Source organism: Simochromis diagramma, unplaced genomic scaffold (assembly GCF_900408965.1).
Source record: "Simochromis diagramma unplaced genomic scaffold, fSimDia1.1 OVJJ01000344.1, whole genome shotgun sequence".
Taxonomy (NCBI): domain Eukaryota; kingdom Metazoa; phylum Chordata; class Actinopteri; order Cichliformes; family Cichlidae; genus Simochromis; species Simochromis diagramma.
In genome coordinates, this window is record NW_024387375.1 from 8,492,158 (window position 1) to 8,517,255 (window position 25,098).

The 25,098-nt window shown below is 38.1% G+C and overlaps 1 protein-coding gene across 1 annotated transcript; it reads left to right on the plus strand.

Moving 5' to 3' along the window:
- Nucleotides 1-25,098, plus strand: gosr1 (golgi SNAP receptor complex member 1). The gene is made up of 9 exons (XM_040009651.1): nt 1-133; nt 3,230-3,341; nt 4,315-4,402; nt 4,528-4,635; nt 5,644-5,735; nt 10,286-10,360; nt 21,613-21,642; nt 23,479-23,561; nt 23,802-25,098. The coding sequence occupies exons 1-9, from the start codon at nt 100-102 to the stop codon at nt 23,924-23,926; spliced, it is 747 nt and encodes a 248-aa protein (XP_039865585.1). The 5' UTR covers nt 1-99; the 3' UTR covers nt 23,927-25,098.

Consider the following 25,098-nt stretch of genomic DNA (forward strand, 5'->3'; position numbering starts at 1 on the left):
TGTAGCTGATTGGCTGACGCGGTCGTGCGGCACGTCCTTTACGTTTTCTGCTGACACGTGACAGTACCCGGATTTTGATGACGTCGCAGAACAACAAAGATGGCAGGAATAGGAAGCAGCACGTACTGGGAAGGTAAGGCAACACTCGAGCCTGTTTACAGCAAGTAGTATTATAACAGCACTTTTTTTTTTAACCGTTTTCATAATATCAGCAATTAATTTGCCCCTGTCACCCCACCTCTGGCTGTAAGAAACATGGTTTAAAAACATACATGCCACTACAATAACAAGTTAGCTCCCAACAAGCTAGCGAACTAGACGCCGTGTAAGTTAATTTAACTCTGTTCCTTCGGCGGTTTAAGCCGTGTCGTTGATCTAAACAGCTTATCAGCCTGGCACATCGAGTGTATCAGCTGCTTCGTTAATTGTCGGCAGTGAGCAGATAGCGTTTTCATATTTTTCCCCCCTTGGTTAATGTAGTGTTAAAACAATGAGCTTTGTTGCTATAACGGTCTTGTTGCTTTAGCTTTCGGTAGCACAGGAGTTTTTTTTGTTGATGTTTAATGCAGAAAAAGAAATCGCATATTTTGTAAAATTGCCCCCCCCCCCCAATCCGGTGACAACTGATACAACTGTATCAGTTGTCACTAGATTAGAGGCGGGGTACTCCCTGAATAAGTCACAACTAAAACAACTAAATTGCTCATGGGACATTTCATCTTCGTAGTACCATGTTGGGTAAACGCGGACTTTGGTCAGAGACTTTGGTCTATATTCGCATGAAAACATCACACAGTTGGCGCCAATTTGTGAATCTCCTGTACCACTACATCCCAAAAATGCTCTATTGAGATCTGAAGCCAGTGGTAGCCATTTGAGCACAGTAAAGTCATTATCATGTTCAGGAAACCAGTTTAAGGTGATTTGAGGTTTGTGGAATGGTGTGTTATCCTGCTGGAAACAGCCATCAAAACTGTGGTTATAAAGGGATGGATATGGTCAGCAACAAGACTCTGGTAGGCTGCTGCATTTAATTGATGCTCATTTGGAGATAAGGGACCTGGTAATAGCCAGCAGACCATTATAACACCACTATCAGCTTGAGCTGTTGATTCAAGGCCAAATGGAGCCATGTTTTCCTGTTTTTTTAGGATCCTGCTATTTTAATGTTGCAGCAGAAATTAAGACACATGTACCAGGCAACGTTTTTCCAATCCTCTACTGTCCATCTTTGGTGAACCTGTGAACTGTAATCTTACTACCCTGTTTTGTCCTTAGCTGTCAGAAATGACACCCAGTGTGCTGTAGGTAGGTTATCTGCTTTAAGGTTTGATGTATAGTGCATTCAGTGATGTTCTTCTCCATACTTTGGTTATTACAATTGTTTTTGTTTTCCATTTAAGTAGTTCTTGTTGCCTTCCTGTCAACTTGAAGCAGTCTGCCCATTCTCCTCTGTCTTCAACAAGGCATTGTCTGCCAGGGAATTGTTGCTCACTTGATATTTTATGTTGATATTTTATGTTTTTGGACCATTTTTTGTAACCCCTAGAAATGGTCATGCGGAAAAATCCTGAGTCTGAGTTTGTGAAATACTCAGACCACCCAATCTGCCATCAACAACCATGCCACATTCAAGTCACACAAATAACCTTCCTTGACAATTTGAACTTCAACAGGTTGTCTTGACTATGTCTTGACTTGACTATGCCTAAATGCATTGAATTGACGCAAAAATTTCCCTGTTGTGGGATCAATAAAGTCTTATCTTATCTAATTGATTGTCTGAGAGTGTCACCATCTACCGGAACCGTGTTTGCACATATACTTGGCCAATAAACACGATTCTGATTCTTCTTATTATGATATTTGCTTTAATGAGTATTTGGATGTGTGTATTAAACAAATTGGCTAGAAAGTGTTTAATAGGGCAGGGCAATATGGCCAAAAATATTTATCACGATATATATTTTGAAATTTGCAATAACGATATAACTGACGATATAACTGACGCGAGACAAAATACTTTAAAACTCCACAACTTTATTGATGCAAAAAAAAAACCCCATCAATGTATTTTCACTTAAACAAGCAGCTGTTTTTTATGTGCATTAAAGCTATATAAAAATTTAACAGTGTAAATGCAAATTTCTTGCTGACAGTTTAACCAAAAAGGCATTTCCAGTGGAAATGGGCCGACATATCCTCAGCATAACCATGTATAATATCCACAAAACTTAAAAAGAGGTTATACACACACAATACGGTAATATTATGTTGAAGCACAGTACGTATTACTCGGCGAGACTCCTGCCTACGGTAGCCGTAATGCTCTGACAATCCATCAAGCGGTGCGGGTTCTTAGCTTAGCAAAGTCGTACTAAAACATTTTTTGACAGATTTTTGAGCGCCGTGTACCACATAAAATCGGTTCGAGGTCAGTAAGCACAACCAGAATTCATACATACGGCGCACTTCGATTTTTCAGAAAATCAAAGGATTGATTTTAAGAGCGACTTATTTTCCAAAAAACACGGTAATAACGACGGCCCGCTAGCATGCTCTACCAAAAATAGTGCTTTGGTGTGTATCTGACGGACGAAAGCTAAACCAGTTCCACACCACTGAACCATTTTTACAAACCAATTCTGGTTCATCCGTTTCATTCAACGATCCGCTTTCGCCCTTCTCATTCTCTGTCGCCGCCATGCTTTTTCCGCCAGGTACGTATGAAAACAAAGGCACTGCGCATGCACGCTTTACCCATATTCTATCGCGATATTTCATTTTCTTATCATTGCCCAACATTATACCGATATTACCGTGAACGGTATGATATGGCCCAGCCCTAGTGTTTAACATAAATTATTCCTCTGTATAAGTTTCAGTGTTACATTTTTTGGATATCTGATATAAAATATTTTTAATAGAAGATGCACAAAAAGATTTTCAGTTTTGAAAATCTTGTCATGGTGAAATTTTGTTCTACATAGCTCTCATACTCTACTATACACTCTCTGCACAGTCAGCAACAGACAAAATAGACATCACAGCTGAGCAGTAGAGTCAAGTTGTCTTCATGTTGAGTTGCTAATTAAGAAAATGGCATTACAAGAAAGTTGAATGGACCATCTATCTATCTACCATCTATTTTCTACTCTGGGGTAATACTTAATTGATGGTGTTTTAGTTATTTTTAAGTATTTTACTGGGTTGTGTGCTTCTGTTACAGATCTGCGAAAGCAGGCCAGACAGTTGGAGAACGAACTTGACCTGAAGTTGGTCTCTTTCAGTAAATTATGCACCAGCTACAGCAGCTCCAGAGATGGACGTCGAGGAGACACGTAAGATTAAGGCTTCTCACTCAACTGCAGAGTTAATAACTACTAAAAAGCTGAAACAATTAATATTCTTCTAGCAATAAATCTTTACCAAATGTAAAGATGTATTTATTGTATTTTATTGTTGTCATATTTAATCACATATTTAATATTATTCTTAAAAACAACGATATAGTGAAAAGATATAAAGATATAATGAAAGCAAAGATTGGTTCCAAAGCTTAAACTTAATGTTTTTATTTTATTTTATTGGAGTTGAAAATGGGTTACTAGTCAAAATGTTATTATTTTTAATTATATTCATCATTCAGATTTTTCATATCTAGCCTGAATTGTAATCGTTAAAATGCATATTTGTTAATCAGCAAAAAAAAAGAGGTTAAGTCTCCAAAAGCACTCAAAGCGCTTTATACAGCATGCCTCATTCACCCATACACCAAGCACTTTTCTCTATGCCTAATTACTTTCTGTCTACTAATCACACACCTATACTCTGATGGATGCAATGGAGAGCAAATTTTGTTTAGTATCTTGCTCAAGGATATTTTGCATGCATTCTGGAGCAGCCAGGGATTGAACCACCAACCTTCAGATCAGTGGATGACCTGCTCTCCTAATCTACAGCCACCCCTAAAGTAGCTTGAATGGAATATTCTAACACAAAAACTACATGTTTCTTTATTGCAGACCTTAAGGATTTTGAGACCAAGTAGGCTTTTGAAACATTACCAATCAAGAAAAAAAAAAAACTTGATTACTTACTTCTGTTTGATTACAGTTATTTATTTTTTACTAACAGCTTTAAATTCTTTATTTGATGAATGTGTAATTTCTGCTATGAAATAAAGCACATTTCTTGTTCATTAAACACAAGAAAACCGTACAAGATTTTTTTAATGTGAGTTAAAAACCAATTACAAATAAGCTGCTTTAAATAAAAATTCTTAATATTCTTCCATCTTATTTTTCCTTTCAGGTCAGACACCACACCTCTGCTAAACAACTCTACCCAGGACAGGATGTTTGACACCATGTCAGTGGAGATTGAACAGTTGCTAGCCAAAGTAAGTAAATTGTTTCAGGTCAGTGGAAAAGGACGGCAAAAAGAATATAATAAGAACAGAAATGGATATATGCCTCGTCCTTCGTGTCTATCCATCCGTCCACTCTGTTTCCTTCTCTCTCTCAGCTGACTGCAGTGAATGACAAGATGGCGGAGTACACCAACTCTCCGGGCGCAGCTGCTCTCAACGCTGCTCTCATGCACACGCTCCAGAGGCACAGGGACATCCTACAGGTTTGCTGTCTTGTTCCTTTTTTCCTGTCGCTCATCTGTTTTCTATAGCTTTTTTTAAATTTTTATTTAATTGAAATAATTTTCTTTCATAGCGACTTCTTCTCAGTTACAGTTACTGAACTCAATGAAGAGCCCAAGAACTACTTTCTAAAGCACATACTGAGTCTTAGGCTACGTTCACGCTGCAGGCGAAAGTGCATCAAATCTGACTTTTTTGACCCTCTGCGACCCATATCCAATAATGGTATGACAGTGTGAACGGCACAAATCCGATATTTTCTAATCCGATCTGGGTCACTTTCGTATGTGGTGCTGAATCCAATACATATCTGATGTTTTAGAAAGGGACTGCTGCTTGAATGGTCAGGTCGCATTAAATCAGTCTTCTACGTCACTGACACAAGACAGACACCAATTATCAGCGCTGGAGAAGCGCCCGATAAGACATCGCGAACGCTTCCTGGCCGTCCCGTGCAGATGTTAGTGAAACTGTTGGGAAGACAACATTGGAGAAACGTTATATTTGTACTGTATAATCTGCAGATTCTGACAGAAATCTGCAACTATCCTTTGAAGCACCGCTCCTCTCTAAAACAGCAATAAGGATAATTATTAGGCCATATGTAAATAACTTTATAACTTAAAGCAAAATTGGGAAACGTAAAGTCCGAAACAAGTCTTTATATTAACGGCCATCAGTCAAACAATACTGTTTGGTCTGGGTCTAAGCAGAGCGCGTTGTGTGTGACGTCTTCTTTTGTGCATGCGGGCCGCTTTGAGGGTTCACACTAAAGCGTGTTTGCTGTCACATTTTATTTGTAGTGTGAACAAGTAGACAAAAAAATCGGATTTGATCAAAAAATTGGAATTGAGTACTAAGACCTGCAGTGTGAACCTAGCCTTAGTGGTTCAGTTTTGTCCTGTTTACCACTTGTTTGTTTCTCTGTCTTTCCTGTAATCCTTTTTTTTTTTTTTTTTTTTTTAAAAAAACCTTTATTTTCCTCGAAGGACTACACACATGAATTCCACAAAACCAAAGGCAACTTTTTGGCCATCCGGGAAAGGGAAGACCTTCTAGGGTCTGTCAGGAAAGACATTGAGTGAGTACTCAGCCACAGCACCTTCTAATTTCATTTAGCTTTTATAGAAGTGTGGGAATGTTTTAATTAATTAATTAATTATTATTTTTATTAATGTCGTTGTTGTTTATTATATTATAGTAAATGATAAGATCCTACACACGCATGCTTTCTTGTGTTTTGATCTGAAAGGGTGCTGAGCAATAAAAACGGTCAAGCACTGCTCTTATGTCGTAGACCTTATTCCTGAGAGGAATAATTGAAACTTCACTTCCATTTGGCATGTTCTTGAACAAATAGAAGATTCGTGCTCTCTTTGGCCTTGCATTGAGGAAGTGCATCCTCTCTTCAGATTTGCACAGTTTGAGGGAATTTATTGAAACGAAGGTCTCCCTAGACCATGAGTCTTCTTTTTGCAGTGGCTTATTGATCTGTGAAGGCACTGATGATGGCAAACAGTGAGTACTGCAGAATTCTTATTGATCCTTCCCTGTCCATCTAGAGTACAAAGAGAAGAGTTCTCATGCAGAGGCGTCTTGCAGGCAGGCATACATGTTCAATAGGAATACACTCACTTAACTATATATAAATATACAAATGTAGTATTCATTAAGTAATTTATAAAGCTCTTAAGGAGCTTACTATAAATTAAAATAGTTTACATTTTTCCAGAATGACCTGAGTGTGAAAAAACAACAGATTAAACAGCGTTGGGTGCAGTTTTTCATTTAAATTATGAAACTAAGGATAGGGTACAGGATACTAAGCAGACTTTTGTGTAATACCAATTTGTGTCACGAGATGTTGTATTAAGTCATTGGAGCCTCGAGTGTGTCTTGAGTCCAGCACAAGAAGAAGGTAAAATACCGATGGAATGACAGATATTCTGGTGAATCAGACACTGCTAGAAAATGATGCCTTAACCACCAGCAGCAGTAAAGGAGCAGTCAAATGCATGATTTTATTCTCTCTGTTTTAACAGAGGACGGGAGAGGTTATCAAATATAGTGTGAATCTTTACTTAATAAAGTATTAATCAGGATTTTCATTACATTTGAAATCACTGAAAGTAATATATATTTTTTTAAGGACGCAAATGTATCTCTTTATTTTAGGAGCCACTTCATTACATAGGACATCGGTGGAGCTTTTTTTTTTTTTTTGGCCAATTGTTTTTATTTGGTTTTTTTTTTCCACTTTAATGTTTGTTCTGCTTTTTCACCACTTTAAAAGCACCTTTGTCTGATCTTTTAAGTGCAAAAAAATGCATTTTCATACAGTTTTCTAGCATGATGTGACAACTTATTGCCTAGCAACCGGAAAATGACTTTTAATTAAAGAGACCACCCCTTATCTGAATGATCCTAAATATCAATACTGGCAAATAATAGACAGAAAGCAATAAGATGTGACTTGAAAATATATGACAAAATTCTGTTGTCGAAAACAGCAAAAACAATTTCCTGATCACAGAATTCTGGACTTTGTGTTTTTACATTGTCTTCTTGGCAGCACAGTTTAAGCCTTGGCCTATCTGAACACTAACGTAGTTACAAGATGCTTTTATAAAATACAATTTTGGGGTCAGTACAGAAATGTGTAAAATATCATGACATTAATACAGTGATGGAATATCTGGTGCAGCTAAGCATTTTCTCTTTTGTCAGGCAGAGGGCAGTAGAGCTCTTGGCTGTGAAGTAAATGGACCAGCACACGTTTCAGAATATGTTTTCCATGTCCATACTGGTAACAAGAAGGAGTCCAAACTATCTAATTGATACAAGCACTCAAATGAAACAGTGAGGCATTTATCAAACACCATATCAATAACTTGCGTTGTGCTTACAGACTACTGAAGCACACACACACCACATTCATAGTAATAGCATGCTGCAGAGCTGAGCTGAGATGTAACAACCCTTCTTCTCCTGCTTTGATTTTTAAATGTCAGCAACAAAAATGACAGTTTTCTATGATTTACATTGGTGCCCTTTTAAAAAGCCTCGCCGGAGTGATGAATCGGTCTGTCAGTACAAAGAATTCTGGTCCCACAGAAGCATCAGCCCAGTTGCTAGGGTGGTCAGATTGGGCTCAAGGCAGTCACTCTGGGGTGTACTATATGTGCTCATAGCCTTCCTCCTCCCCTGCTCGACGAGAGGGTAGGGCAGTGTTAAATGACCAGAAACGAAGAAGGCATGGGAGTCAGCAGTTCAGGGCTGCTGATAGCTAGAGATTCATCAAACAGAAAAGAATGGGTTTGCTGTGTTTACTTTGTGAGTGGTGCAACGCCCATTCATCACTTCTGACTGCTCAGTAGAGGAGAGCACAGTTCTTTTTCTGTTTCTTCATTAACCATAAAAAAAAAAATCTCTTTTTCTCCTTTTTTTATTCTCTAGGAAAACAACAACAACAACAACAATCTTTATTTATAGAGCACATTTAAAAGCCAAGGGCATGCCAAAGTGCTTTACATAAAAGAATAAAAGAATAAAACAATTAACACTATGATATCAGAGTCATATAAGTGTGGAATTATGTTCACAGGTAAAAACCACTAATAAGAGTAAACTATAGCACATAGCTATAGCAAAGTAAAGCTGTACCATCAAACACAGTGATAGAGAACATAGACAACGCAAGACAAACAGAAAAATTAATAGAATAACTCACTGCAAACAAGGCCAGTATTTAACTGGTAGAAAAAGCAAGTTCAAACAGATATGTTTTAAGGTGTGATTTAAAAGATTGAATAGAATCAGACGCCCGGATGCCAATCGGAAGATTGTTCCACAGCTCAGGTGCAGCTAGAGCAAACGCTCGATCACCTCTAGACTTCAAACGAGATCTGGGCTGAACCAACAATAACTGTGAGGATGATCTTAAAGCCCTCGCAGGAGCATATGAGTTTAAGAGTTCCTTAAGATAGCTTGGTCCTGTGTTATTAGTAATTTTAAAAGTAAGCAACAGAATTTTAAATTGAATACGAAATTTCACAGGCAACCAGTGCAGATCAGCAAGGACGGGAGTGATGTGAGCAAACTTCTTAGTTTTAGTTAAAATGCGTGCAGCGGCATTCTGGACTGTCTGTAATCTATGTAGAAGGGTAGAGTGGAGACCAAAATAAAGTGAATTACAATAATCTAGCCTTGACGTTACAAAGGCATGGATGAGCTTTTCCAGATCATTGTGCGGGATATAGTGTTTGGCCTTAGAAATAAGGCGAAGTTGGTAAAAGCTGGATCTGACGACAGCAGACACTTGTTTATCAAGTTTAAATGAGCTGTCAAGTAGCACACCCAGATTTCTAACAGTGTCAGAGAAGGAGCTAGTGAGAAAACCAAAGGCATCATGAAGTTTGGCACGGAGAGCGTCACTACCAAAGATCATAATTTCAGTTTTCTTATCATTAAGGATAAGAGTATTTGCCAGAAGCCATTGCTTGACCTCACACATGCACTCTCGAAAGCTACTCAAGGACAGAGCTAGATCATCATTTAACTCAAAATAAATCTGGATGTCATCGGCATAATAATGAAAAGCAATGTGGTATTTCTCAAAGATAGCACTTAAAGGAAGCATATATAATGAGAACAGGGTAGGGCCTAACACAGATCCTCAGGGATCTGTGTTAGGCCCTTCAAACAGTTCTTTGAATTTTGCTTTGTTCACTGCAGCAGCTTTAATTCAAAAGATCTGACAAAAATGACACATTTAAGGAATCATTATTTTTAAATGTCCCTGCAGTTTCTCAGACTCAGACCTACTTGAGCAGTTGACCAATCATGGCTTATAGTTTTATGGAAACACAATATTTAGTCTGAAGAATTATTATTATTATTGCAAAGGGTGGCATCCTTGGTGTGAAAATACAAAAAGGAAATTAGTTATTTGATGCAGTGTTAAAAAAAAGAATGGGTTAGAAACACAAAAAGAGTCATGAAAGACAATCAAGTCGTAAAAAAAAAAAAAGTTTAAAATGCTTACCTTCTCTGTCTGGCTTTTCTGATTAATTAATCATTACATAATCACTGTATGCAATAACCATATATGCTACAAATATTAGCAGTTTGTGTGAATTAGTAAAGCACTACCATACCAGTAAAGCGATTAACACCTTTAACGATGTTATCACATTGCTAATGTGCAGTTTAAGGAACAAGGCCTTTACATTTTTATATTCCTTGTATATGCTGTGTGTTTTAGTGGTCCTTGCAAAGAAGAGTGAGATCTGCAGGATAAAACGCAGATTGTCACCTCACTTTGAAAGTTAGCCAGCCTTTGGTACCCTGTGGCAATCTGCTTGTGAAAATTACATTGGCAGCCTTACAGATTGCTCCTTTTTGATTGACTTCTGATTCTGATGTATGCATAGTTACAGAGACAAGAATTGGGATCAAGGCTGTCGCCTGTTAACTTGGGCTGTCATTTTAGATTTATTTCTTATCTACACTTTGAAAACTTGATTTTGACACACAAGTAATTCTGACATTGCCTAAATGTTGAAAATTACCATTCATTAAAAAAAAAAAAAAAAAAGTATTATTCACGAGTGTATCTGCCTGCCTTTTTAGGACATACAAGAGCGGTTCTGGGGTCAACAACAGAAGAACAGAGCTGTTCCTAAAGGAGCATGAGCATCTGAGAAAGTAAGTTCCCAAAGCATTTGTATTATTTAACCATAGCAGTTAAAAGTAGAATAAGGTTGCCACCCTAAATGTGAAATAGTCCGATTTTTTTGGAATAACCTTGATGGCGCAGGCCCATGATTTGGGAAAAACAAATAAAAATGTCTTTTTCTGACACATTCATTTGTTCTCTTCATGCGTTTACTTCATAGCAGATGTGAAAGTCTTCTGTTAATTCATAACTTAAGGTCTTATATGAGCATGCATGACATAGAAGATCAAATCCTGATCTCTAGCAACCTTAATATCCCACAATCTTTTGGCTGACTCTCAACCCCTGCAGAACAGCATGTGGTTCTTTTTTTTATGCGTTTCCCTGTGTTTGTGCCAGAGGTGTTAGATGCACACTGCATGGAAAGTAAAATTGGATAGCAGCAGGGCGCACACACACACACAAACATACCCACACAAAGAAACGAAACACAAATTTACCACAGAGCTATTTACATGGCCAATACATAGCAGTGTGACTGATTAGTATTTGCATTTGTTTCCCATATCAAGTTCTCAAAGGAATAATGCTGCAATTATTCCCTCTCAAAGACCTCTCCATTCATTTTCTAACAGGCTTTACCTGCTCCCACAATGCATGGCTAATATTTATATACTGAAATTGATGTTTATGTAATGACCCTTTAAAATACAGTGTGGTCTAGTTAAATAACTTTAATCGCATAGCATTTTATGGATTTTTTTATGTCTTTGAAATAAAGCAGTTACACTTTTACTATATGTTCAGTTAAATATAAATTTGCATTTAAATTAGTAACTAACACGAAGCAACTAGCACGAAGGTCAGTAATGCTCCTGTTTCAACAACATTAAATTGTATTTAACAGGTATCTTAAATGTTAATTTAGCCACCTCCTCCAGCTTGTTTGAGGAAACACCAAGAGATTCCCAGGGCAGCCTGGAGCAAACTGCTCCAGAAAAAATGAACAGAATCTGTGACAAAGGGCAGCACTAGCAAAGTCCAAAACCCACTGGGAACGAGTCTGACTTATTGCTGGCTATGCGGACAAAGCAACAGTTTCTGTGGGATCGAATGGGTCTTAGCAACGGGTCTGACCACGCATACTCCCGAAGCATTTCACACAGAATACTCAGAGGGTATGGCTTCTGCAAGTCCACAAAACACTTGTAGACTGCTTGGGCTACCTCCCATGAACCCTCAATCATTCTCAAGAGTATAAAGAGCTGGTCCAGTGTTCCGTGACCAGGGCAGTTATTTGGGACAAAAAACACATTGTTCCTCCTGTATCCCGAGGTTCGACTAACCATCTGTTAGTCGAACCTCAGATACTCTACTTTCCAGCACCCTGACATAGGTTTTGGGAGGCTGAGGAGTGTGATCACCCTATAGTTGGAGCACAACCTCTGGTCCCCCTTTTTAAAGATGGGAACAACCACCCCAGTTTGCCAATCAGACCTTTGGATTGTCAAAGATCTTTTACCGTCCAACAAAATTCTTAGTTAAAGTCAGCAGTGCTCCACCCGCACTATACACAGTGCAGGTAGACCACCACTTTCCCCTCCTGAGTCGACTGATTGTTTTCCAGAAACCATTCGAGGCAGTCAAAAGTATTTTTCCATGGCCTCTCCAAACTCCTCCCACAGCCCAGTTTTTGCTTCAGGCACTGCCCGAGATGTGTTCTGCTTGGCCTGTTGGTAACTATCGGCTGCCTCCAAAGTCCCACAGGCTAACCAAGCTAGGTTAGGACTCCCTCTTTAGTTCGATTACGCTCTTCACCTTCAGTGTCAACCATTTGGTTCAGGGGTTACACCCATGCCAGACACCAACTACCTTGCAGCCACAGCTCTGTGTAGCAGGTTCAGCAATGACTCAATGTCCCTAGTCTACCAATGGAATGTTGTCGAAGCTCTGCTGGGAGTGGAAGTGGCCTAGGGTGTACCATATGTCTCTGTGTTTTTTGTTTATTTGTTTGTTTGTTTGTTTTTTGACGGTATGTCTTTATAGCACCTATTTAATGGTACTGATAAACAGTATCAGTAAATTTAATACTGCAGTGAAAGTGTCCATGGCTCCCTCATCTCTGTATTCTGTAGGTCTGTAGTCAGTTTTATTTAATACAGTGCCAAATTACAACAACAGTCACCTCAAGGCGCTTTATGTTGTAAGCTATACCCTACAATAATACAACAAAGAAAACCCCAACAATCATATGACCCCTATGATCAAGCGGTTTGGCGACAGTGAGAAGGACAAACTCCCTTTTAACAGGAAGAAACCTCCAGCAGAACCAGGCTCAGAGAAGACGGCCATCTGCCATGACTGGTTGGTGTGCTGTGTCTATTTTTCTCTTTGTCGTCCCCCATTTCTTTTGTGTTGTCCAGAAGGAAATGGAATGCGGTGCTACAAATGCTGTGACTCTTCTATACTGACCTATAGGTGGCAGCAACATGCCAAGATATATAGCAATGTGCAAATAAAGATGAAGAAGAAGAGGACTGCAGGCCAAAAGAAATGGATGTAAATAATTGAGAGGAAGGAAATGGATTCAACACATTTGTTAGAGCTCAAGGATATAATCAAAGGTATTGCTGAGTTAAACAGAATAAAAAATGAGCAGAGGTATTCTAGCGTTCACAAAACACTCAATATTGATGGTTAACTGGAGTACAATTCAGCCTGTGTAAGTCCAGTGGTTTTCAAGAATCACATAGGTACTGCTGACTGCTGAACTGTATAACATGACATTTCATTACCATGAATTGTTCAGGTGGGAAACATTTGGTCCTAGCATTCATATGGATGCTACTCTAACACATTACTGCCCATGTTATTGGACACCGAGCAACCCCCTGATGGGGTTGGCGTCCCACAGAGAACAGTGTATACCACACCACAGAAACTGCTCAGTGGATGTATCATACAACCCACATAACACAATGGATGCTTTAACAGCATCCCAGTACCAGACAGTACTCCTGTGACATAATAGCTGGAGATGGCTTCAATTTCGTGGCTGATCAGTGAATATTTAGGTGTGCTCGTTTTAGCACATGAGGGAGACAAGTTAATGCTTCAAGTGCTTGAGTGGGTCGAAGAATATTTTGGCTCCAAACATCTTAACTGAATATGTAATATAAATTATTTTAAAATGAAGATTATTTAAAAACACACACACACACACAGCTAAACATTACCATTTGAGATGCTTTCTCAGCAGTCGGGCTGTTTTGCTTGTCATTTGCATTTGATCAGGATATTGATAATTAAATTATGTTATTAAACCACAGCCCATACTATCTATAGGGCTTCCCCTTACCATTGGCATAGATGGGAGGGAAAGTGGATACTGGAGATGAGGATTGAGTTACACTTGATTGATCCTATTAAAGCCATAAAACAGGAAAGGGAAAAGAGAGAAAAGGGATGTAATGTGTTGGTGAGTATCACTGTTATCCACAGATACCCGATAAATATGAGAGATTTGAGTGAAAATCTTACTTTCCCGATTCCTGGCGCAGTCTGTGATGATCTCTTGTCAAAGGTGACTTTTATGGAAAAGTAGCATGAATAATGAGGTTTCTTTTATGTAAAGCTGCATGATCTGTTTTAATTTATTGAACTTTTTTTTGCTTCATCATGCTGCCCCAATAATTTAGTGTGGAAAATGTAAGTAGGAGGCCTTGTGTAATGACTGTGTTTGAACCATTTATAAATTGGCAAATGATGGCTTGAGGCTGCCAAACTGGTCAGCTAAGACTAATCAATTTGCAGCCTATAAAACAGCTCTCTTGCAGTTAATCTACAAGCTACTGCAGTGAGTGAAATCCTTGCAAATCTCTATTGATTCTTAAGAGAACCCACTGAAACAAATATCAGTGAGCAACTTTTATTTATTTCATGACTGCACCTTCAGATATGAAGATTCATACCTATGTTTTATCATCTGAGAAGGGGTCCGCTTTACCATAGGAGTGAAAATATAAAGAAAGGAGACAATGTGGCACGCATCTTAAAAAAAAAAAAAAAAATCATCCTCTTCCTCCTCACCTCAAGATTCATCACCTGAGCTGAAGTCAGGCCTCTAACACATGAAAATGTGTATAAACGTGTTTATGTGTTCTAGATATTGTTGCAATTACTCATTTTCAGCTACGAATGAGCCGACTTTAACAACAGTAGCTGGTTGTAAGCTATTATGCCAGCTAACGTTAGGCTTCAGTGTCTTAAAAATCACATTTTCTCTCTGACAGTTTGACACTCTGCGAATTAACTCTCGTATTTTCTCTCATGTGAGAATATAATTTGAGTCCACTTAAGGAAAAAAAAAAAAAAGTTTCATTAATGCTCGGTAACAGTGGATAACAATAGCTAACAGCGGTGCTAACCGACAGAAAAGTTCATTGTATCCTCAACATCTCACCTCAGTATTGCTGTCCTCAGGAAGAAGTGAGCTTCTCTGACTCCATGACTTTTATCGGATTCGTTTCACAAAGATTTACAGCCTCCTCCAGAGTAAATGGTTACATAAGCTTGTCATCTGGCATATAAACAGTGGACTGGTTAAATTTTCTTAACCAAATCCAGTTGTTAAGTGATGACGTATAAACCTGCTTCCAGGTCCAAACTACTCTGCGTTTATTAAGTGATCACTGTTGGCCTCTCTCGGCAGCACATTTTAAAGATTGGTTTTTAAAACCTTACAGTATAACTACAGACCAGCAAATACAACAACATATTAATTAGGGGTGGGGGAAAAAATTGATAGTGTGTAGTATTGTGATATTTTGTTTGCTAATAATGTATCGATACAGGGACAGCAGAAATCGATATTTTGTTACAAAAAAAAGTTTTTGTGGACTGGAACATGCTCTGACTTCAGAGCATGTTGATCAGCTCCTTTTTCTGAGCAAGAATCCTGACATTCCTTCACTGTCCAAATGTGTTTAACTTTTTTTTTTGGCAGCGATAAACTAAATTTAAGACATGTTTTATTTTAATTAAGTTTAAAACTTTTTTATTTAATGTAAAATTATATTTTGTTTTAATTTACTTTCAAATTCTTCAGCTGCTGAATGGGCTGCATAGTTTTCATAAATTGCATAGTTCAGAATAGCTATAATTGTACCAGATGGTTGCATTCAGTTAAGTTGGACTAGACTGTAATACAAACCGTTCAGTTTGTCAACAATAAAACTGACTGAAATGAGAGAAAGACTGAGTGTGAGACTTTGATATTAGATAAAATGAATATTGATAAAGTTTACCTTTATGTACAGAATCTGAATATCGCAAAATATTTAAAAAAATTGCAATAATATCGTGTCGTGCGTTAAGTATTGTGATAATATCGTATCGTGGGATGTATGGTGATTCCCACCTCTAATATTAATCACTAACCTTGTATTGTGGATGGATTATCTCAGTTGTTCTCCTGACTGAAGTTTGGCCCGTTTACAGCATCCTGCCATGCAATTGCATTTGTCCCTAACCATTGGAAACCCTCACATTAACTTGAATCAAGTGGAAAAAAGTTAGCGTTCATCCTCCAGCTTTACCGTGTTTATATTATGCTAACCATAGCTGCGTAGCTAGCCACCACTTACCACATCATTATATACCAGCTTGCCCAACTTCAGTAACCCTACAAACGTCACTGCTGTTTAGTTTTTTGTCTTTGTTTATGTCAGAAGTGATAGCAGAGCGGTATGTATTAATTTTTTCTGAAATCCCTCAGTCAGAACATGCTATATTATCTTTAGATGGAAACTAGCGAGCCAACTCCCTGCTAACTTCAAACTCCGTTAAACTTCATAAATTCTGTTTTCGTGGATGCCTGGATGTTAAATTTAATTGTTACACCTGGTAGAGCAGCCACACTCATCATTTTATTAAAGATGAAAGAATTTAGACCATTTTTAACTCTCAGTGATGCCACGTTGTCCGTTTGACTGTAGGACCTGAAGCGGAGTTTGGACCCGGAAATGGCTAATGACGTCAGACTTAAAGACAGGATGGCAAACCAAATAGTGAAAGACTATTTTTTTGTTTGTTTGTTTATTTGCTTGTTTGTTTGTTTTTTTTAACACACAAACAGTAGTAGAAACACACCGATTGGCCACAACTATTACTGGGTACAGTCTAAATTTAATGTTTTCGATCTCTCTTGGTTGACTAAAGCTGCAACTATAGCTAGGATTATGTACTTAAATTGGAAGGTGTAAGAAAAAAAACTTGAATGAAGTTGAATCCAGTCTATAATCTACTGACATCTAGTGGTGAGGTTTTATACACTGTAACTTTAAGATAGCTTTCATCAGTTTTCAGTATGTGGTTCTACAGCAGTCAGATGTTTCTACATATTAGAGCTGAAAGCTGTTTTCAGTTTTGTCACTGATACTCATTGCTTTAGCTTTAGTTTATAATAGTCTTTGGCAAGTGTAACTTGATGCCATTTAGTAATTAAAGCTACTATAAATGCTGCTGATCTGTTATTTCGCCCCATCATTGGTTCTTTCTCCATCCTTGTAGATCTGTTTTTCCATTTCTCTTTGCCATAGAGGTTAGCCTTCATAAATAAACAAGAGATAGGGAGGGGTAAGTCCATTAAAAGTTCATGCTGCAACAGCTTTAATGGTAGTGGTCACATAAGGACTTCTAGTTCAAACTCACAAGGAAATCCAATGATGATTCTCTGGATGCTTTTCTTGTCACTCACAAAGTTGAGTTATTAAGCTTTAAGATATGCTCTGAGTCTTTATTTCAGTAAATACTGTCACAACTCATCATTTTGTGTCCATTTAGGCTCTATAGTCTGCCTGTTTCTAAATGTGTAAGCTCTGTTTGCCAGGTTCATGAGAATTGCATGTGGTGCTTTGCTTCAAGTGAAAAAGCATCTAAATATCATCTACATATCAAACAAGACATATTCAAATTGTGCATTTTTATAACAAATAAAAAATTAAAAAGTTAGTGCAGCATAACGAACAAGGGCATCAAATCGCACGATCCATGAGCCACATCCAACAGCTGCAAAGAACCTGCAATTTGTGAATGTTTCTGTTTGCTAATCATTAAGACCAGCATGGTTGCTGAATAATTGTGTACTTTGCTAAGTTACTTAGGTAATTTAGCAAAGTACACAATAGTAATTTGGTGAGAGTTAGGTATTTTACAACTACAGTGCTTAGGCTGTGTGGGTTAGTTATCTTCACAGTTGTCCAGTTAATCTGTTTTCTTTTAACAAGGACAGTTAATTGCCCATTTTAATAATGAAAATACTCAAATAGCCAGGGCTGGTACTTCTAAAACTGTAGTGGCCAGTATATCATGCCAATATCTCTTTTATAATTTTTTTGCAAGGTCTTGATCATGGTGAACTCTTCAGGTTTTCCACCTAGCATTTTAAACAGGTGTTCAAAGTCTCTCTGTCACTCTGTCGTCTTCAAGATGCCTGCATTTAGTCTGTCTAGCCTGTTGCCGATTTTTAAGTTTGCACCATGGATACACGGTGAAGTGCTTTCTCGTATTCTTTCTATCACATTACAACTTACCACAGAACTAGTTGAGGACGTTTAGAGATTTAATTATAGATTTACCCAACAAGAGTGTTTGTGGACCAATTTGTGTCAGTTAATTTATGTTTTTTCACACTTTTGTAATGATATGAGGATAATACCACAGCTTATTTTAAATCTATCATCCATATCAACCATATTCACTGACTAGCTCACACAAAACAGTCCATTATGATCTATTTCATATCCATTTCCTTGTGAAAGCAATTTAAACATTAAGATTGTTTACGGTTTGGGAGAGAAGACTCATTTCAGTGAGTTGAAAGTGTTTAGCTGCTTACTGGCATGTTCTGATTTTCCTCTCAGTACTTAATGTTGGTAATGTTTTAGTGGGACTTCTCAGTAGCAAAACGTGTACCATAGCTTCATTGACAAATGATTCTCCTACCAGAAACGCTACATCCAGATGAACAGAATGAACTTTCTGGGATTTCCTTACCAGGATGACTGAGCGTGCAGTTTATGTTATCTGTTGGCCCTTCAACTAAACTTTGATGTAAACTTTGGAGGTCATTCAAAGCCCTTCTTTGGATATTGGCTGCCTTTTCTTCTTTTCTCTGTCAGGACGATCCCACACTGCATCAATAATGTTGTGGTCCACGCTCTGGGGAGGCACACCATGCTGACATAGGCCAGGTTTTTGGCTAAGAGCTCTTTGGGAATCATCATGTTGATGCAAAATACAATGTTGTGTGTATCAAACTTTGTTATCTTTGGCATTTTTCATAGACTGAGCTGAACAAATGATGTGTATTTGCAACAAGCTGCTAGAAACAAAGTGCTTTGCTAAGTCGACTGTTATGTGTATACACAATACTGATTCATATTAGGTTAGTTAGGTGCTTTTTTCACTTGAGTGGCTTAAAAGACAAAAAAAAAACCTTCCTCTGAAAAGGGTGAGGTACAAGGATTTGACTGAAGATGAGTGAAAAAGCAGCCAAACAGAAACTATGAAAGACATTCAGAAAGCCTAAAGGACTATTGGCTTGAGACAACTTTAAAGGACTTGTGGGCAGTACTGTTTTAATCCTTGTAGCCATGATTTTGCAATGCATGTAGTATTTTTTTTTTAACATACTGTTCAGGTGAAACCAAAGTGTACATAATTGTCAATAAGCATTCTGTCTGCGTGATCATTTGTTTGTGAATCGCAGCAGATCATATGGACAGTATGGGTTGATTCATCAAAATGGAAAGGGCAATTAGCTGGAAGCTAACGAGTGACTTAATGACGACAGGAAAACAACTGACCAAGGGAAACAGAAAGAACCCCACTCAAAGCTGAAACCACAGAAATTCTAATATACATAAATGGCACAATCAAGCTCACCACTATAGCTGCAGAATGATTATGAAGGATATAAAGCATAAATCTTTTGCCACATCTCATCTCTGCACATAAAAACTCCATAAATCAAGGCGGATCCCGAGCTTCCTCTTTTTCCTCTTCAGCTCATTATTTATCAGCAGAACACTGTCAGGTGAAGGACAGTTAAAGGCTTCGTTTTTTTTGTCGCACCTCCTTCCATCTTTTAAGCAGTCTCTGTCCATATTGCATTCTTAAGTTCTTCTTCTTCTTCTTTGGCCTCTTTCAGACATACAGTGTTTGTTCGCACCAATTAATTTAATATTTTATTAACCAAATACTTATTTCAAGTTTTTATATGTTTTAAAATCTCAGATCCTAGAATATAATTTCTGGTCTTTTTCTAATGCTATAAAGTCTTATTCCTACTGCATAATTGCTTAATTGCAGTCTTCTTCACTCCACCCACCAGCTCCCACAATACATTTATTAAGTGAAATGGTAACTGGCATCTAACTCATAATGAAGTTAGATGCCAGTTATCATTTCACCTCCTGTAACTGATTTCATTCAGTCAGACAAATGCAGTTACGATCTTACAAACTACTGCCAAAAAAAGCAGGTTGGTGCCAGTGTGGGCAGCTGTGATCCAAGAACAGAAGGATGCATAGCCCACATTGTGAATATGCATTATAGTCCAATTGGTCCTGCCCACTCGCTGTCTAGAAGACAAAAAGTTAAATAAGACATATTACCTTTCAATACCACAGATAGTAGGGAGCTCTAGTGAAAAAAGGTCCCTTGTTATGTCTGGGCTTGGCTTTCTTTACCACCTTTCCTGTAAACACTCACTGCAAAGCAAAATAAAAGTCAGCTGGAGCAGAAAAGAGTTCTATCAAGTCACAGATGAAGAAATGGACTGCTAATTGGTACCCAGTAATAGTTTATCAAAACTGAAGCACAGATATCTGAGACTGACTTGACCTCGCAGCAAACCATAATATTATTCAAATAAAAGCGCTCTAAAAGTTTATGATGCAGATGCATGCGTGCACACACACACAAACACAAACTGTGCATTTTCCTTTTTATTCTGAGTAAACTGATATGTTTCGTAGGTCATTATTTTGATTTGCTGTGGTACAAGACAACAGAGTGATATTCGCAGGTGGGCAGACTTGAGCAAGTGAGGTACTGGAACCTAGAACGGGAGGTTTGCCCACAGGGAGCATAAATAAAAGTTATAAGATAACTGACTATCCACTAGTCAAAGAAAAATTGGCAGATTAGTCAGCTACCAAAATAGTCTTTAGTTGCCCTAATTGCTAGTAACCTAGAGGAACTACAGTTTTTGCCACATTTTCCAGCTCTTGGTGGTTTCCTCTCATGTTTGCCCATCAAGAGAGAGAATGACAGAATCACAAAAACTGTGATGCAATCAGGAAGATCTCGCATCTTGCAAGTGAGGTATAAATCTTTTAGCGCCTTCTCTTACTTCATCTCAACATTGTTAAGAGCTTAACGGAAACCACACATTGAGCATGCAGGTGGAGGATGTGGAGCTGCTGAATGGAAGATGAATGACTGTTGAACTATGAAATACAATCCCTGCAGTTTTGTTTGTTTGGTTGACTTTAGTTCTCTGGAACATTATCCAAATTGATTCCAATTAGAAGATAAACCGCTGAAAGCTTTTTTGCTTATGAGCAACCTGAGACACAAAACAAGTGTTACAGCATAAGAGGTTTGTGGGATTAGGAGTGTAGCAGTGCCTTCCACTTTCCCCTCTTTTATGCAGTAATGCAGAACGTTAACCTCCGGGCATCTGAGTTGATTTATCCATGAGGGGAAAATGAACAAAACAAAAAAAAAAAGAGAAAAAAAAAACCCAACTAATGCCTTTTTGGTGCAACTCAGTCACTGCTATATGGGCCAAATATAATGGTGTTGTCGCCCTTGCAAACATCAACGGACCTGTTGCAGTTGGCGCACGAGTGTACAATTTGCTGGCTTTTGCTCCCATTTTAATGATAAATCAGTACAGAAGCTCAGAGACTCACAGATTGTACAGGAGGAGATCCTAAAAGACACTCAAAACTGTGCAAGTTTTGTTCTGTTTTTTAATTTAACAGCTACCACAGCTCTTTCTTTTTTTTTTTTAAAGTGAAAAAGTATATCAGTCTTCCAACAGCTTGACCAGATCAAACCATACTGTAGCATGGCCTTTGGTTTTGTGTCAGGAAGTATACAAATTCTGCCAAATCTATCATGCAGATTCCTTGTTTATTCTGCAGTGCTTGTATCAATATCTAACCAGTGCCCTTCCCCTGCGTTTTTCTCTCCTTCTCACTGTCTATAGCTCAGATCGACTGATGGATGACACAATAAGGTAAGCCCTTCTTTCCCTTATTCATCTGAGTCTGGTTCTTACAAAGATTTCTTCTTGTTTGTTGTTGCTAAGTATGTGCTCACAGAGCATTGTTGCTTTGCATTGGTTTCCCCTTTATAATGTGGCTGGCTCTTTTCAATATAATTTAAAGTCTCTTAAGATGAGTATTGTTCTGGTTTCTGGCTATAGTTAAAAAATGGGTTTAAAAATTACAGTTCTCTCAGGTGTGACAGATAACACGTTATCTTCTTAAATATAATGAACTGTAGTTTACAGGCTATCCTTTTAAAAAGTTTTGTAGATGTAGTTAGTTTAATCTTAATGACCTCAGTCCAAGGAGAAGAGGCACTGTTTGCTGCACATATTGCATTAAGAGGCACTATCATAATTTGTGATCTGGGGTTTTATTCAACAGTTTGCTGGACAGTTTAACATTCCTCGTTTAGGTCACCAAAAAACAAAAACTGACTGATTAGAGAGTGCACTTCTGTCCTCCAGCTCTGATTCTCATGAGCCGGTTAACACTGACTAGTCGAGGTTGCTGGTATCAGCAAAGTGATTCTTCCTGACTGAGGAGAACATGATCCCCAAAACACAGCTCCAGGCCAAGACTGCAGATTGTCCCCTCAACAACCTCCAAACCACAGGAGATGCTAAGACCCCACCCACCCGTGCTCACACATCACACGCACAACACAATCAGACGAACACAGTGGTCATAGTCTCTCAGTGCTCAGTCGAAACACACACACACACACACACACACACACACACACACAGCTCATCATCTTTACCAGCCAAAAGAGTAAACAACTGGTGATTTCATTTACTTTGTTTTCACCGGCATCCTCTGGGGATCTTTTACTCTGAGATGGGAGGAATTGGTCTCCTATGACTAGTTCTGTTTGTCACCAGTCTGAATACTAGCATAATCCTACATGTAGTGAAAATTTAGAATAATTGAACATTTTTTGCTCGAATCAAAATTTTCCTTTCTATAATATAATGACATATGTTTAAATAGTATATTATTCATTATGTCGTATATAAGGGGCGTGAACGAGTCTAAAAGCTTTTATAATTGGCTGATGTCACATCATCTTTAAACAGATTAAATGATGCTTCTCAGCATGTCATGTCTTTTTAAAGTAATTTCTCTCCTTGCATAAGCAAACCAGTACCACTCACAGCCACTGCTGCTGGCATCTAGCCATTAGTTATTGTTTATAGAACCTGTTTGTGGATCTTTTTTGGTACAGCTGTGGAGAGGTTACTGTAAGAGAAATAAATGATTATTGGGGATTAGCTCTTACAACTAAAAGTTGAACAAAGTGCTTGAAGGTGGGCTCTGAAGCTTGTATTGATTATTTTGTGTAACATAGAGCCTGAAACTTTTCCTGCCAACTGCTCAGCTGCACTTTGCTGCTCTGAAGATTCCTGAGGCCCAAGTTTTAGAACAAGAGGCACAATACCACAGCACATCTGTACTGTCCTTATAGGTGCCTAACCATCTCATAAAGATACTGCATGTAGGAGGGAGGAATAGTGTTTGAATGAGCAGGAATGATCACAATTTTAGGTTTTACCCTTTAAATCCTTTTCTGTAGTTTTGGTTTACAAAAAAAAAGTTTAGAAACAGTACTGAATGACACAGGGGATTTACAGCACCACGATGTTTGGTGGAGACAACCAAAGTAAAAAAGAAAAGATAAAAATTACATTTTCTAACTCGCCTACAGTCAGAGGTACTTTTACATTACTAATAAAGAGCAAAGACATGAAGGATTGTCACTTTTCTCTACTCATCTGTTTTGCTACATCTTTCTTTTTCTTCAGCATTGCTATGGCGACCAAGGAGAACGTAACCTTCCAAAGGGGCATGCTGAAATCCATACAGAGCAAGGTCAATACTCTGGCCAGTATCCTTTATGTTGCACATGTGCAGTGTTGTATGCGGGGAACCAAATGGCCTTCTTTAAAGTTATCTTTAAAGGATTTCTAGACTGAAATCAGTATAGGACATTCAAAAATTAGCGCTCACATATTTGATAGAAAATGGTCTTTCTTATTAGGATTTATAGAAATGTAGCCAGTAATAGTGTTACTGAGGTTACTATATCCCATATTTGTGTATTTTTCCTTAATTTACACTCTTTCAGACCGTTTCCCAGCTATCAACAACCTCATTCAGCGAATCAACCTGCGAAAGAGAAGGGACTCTCTGATCCTTGGCGCGGTGATTGGCGTTTGCACCATTCTCCTCCTGCTCTATGCCTTCCACTGAAACTCAGTCTTTAAAGAGGCAGGATTCATCTGCTCTTTGTAGCATGGAAACTCTCTGGGGGGTGAGCTGAGTGATTGGAGGACCCTGGAGGTTCCCAAGCAGAAGGACATTAAGTTGGTCCAGTTTTGGGACAGGAGCAAATTTTGGCCAACATTTTCTACTGAACCTGTATTTAGCAGCGGGGACAGATGGCGGGTTGGTGGTTGGGTGTTTTCTGCCAACAAGAGAACGAAGACCAAAACTACAAATAAGACTAGATAAAAAATATATATTGATAAATCACTTTGAGAGCAATTCTGTGCCACTGAAAGTGTAAAGAGACTGAGATTGTGTGATGGATTTATTTTTATTTTTTTCACAGGTGAAGGATTTTAAGCTGAATGGTTGTTTTTAATTGGTGGAGTGGGATGGATAGTTAATTGTGGGCTGTACAATGTGAATTAATAAATTATTCATATCAGTATGTACAACAAAGTGTGTGACACTAGAAGATGCTCATTTAGAACATTTTTGAAACTCTATTATTTGAAACTTCATCAACATTTCTGCATAAATTTAATGCCACCACAAGGCTCCAACAATAATAATAATAATAATAACAATTAATAATAACAATTAATAATAATTAATAATAATCTGTTACATTTTATGTGTTTTACTCGTGGAAAGTGGATTTATAAAGTTAATGACAGGTGGGAGAGAGATTCAAGTAAGTGATATTGAGGTTCAAAGGCAGAGCCATCGTTTGTATCTTACATTTTTACATTCAGAGGTTCTGAGCAAAAGTGTTAAGCCACCCCACATTTCTTCGTTTTTGTTTGAAAATGGGAAATATGTGCAGCAGTTTGTTGAAACATGTATAAGCCTGCGTTAACATACAGTTCATAAGGCAAAAAAGGAGTTGGTACAGTTCTAATAAGCTTGAAAGTCAATATTTCGTGGGACCAGCTTTCTTGTAATTTCTTTTGTCTTCAGCAAAAGTTCTCCAGATTTCTTGATAGACGTTCAAAACTCTTCTTTGGATATTCGATGCCTTTTGTTCTTTGGCAGAGTGTTTGGGATCAATGTCATGCTAAAAAAGCTGATGGAACTGCATGGTGGATGAGTCTGATGATACTTTTGCAAATACAGCCCCAAAACACGACGATTTGAATAAAAACCTGTGTAATGTT

Bases quoted from the DNA above. Each gene is read 5' to 3' on its own strand.
- gosr1 (XM_040009651.1), top strand. From the start codon at position 100: ATGGCAGGAATAGGAAGCAGCACGTACTGGGAAG. The intron at 21,643-23,478 runs GTAAGCCCTTCT...CTTTTTCTTCAG, and splicing joins CTGATGGATGACACAATAAG to CATTGCTATGGCGACCAAGG. The intron at 23,562-23,801 runs GTATCCTTTATG...ACACTCTTTCAG, and splicing joins CAAGGTCAATACTCTGGCCA to ACCGTTTCCCAGCTATCAAC.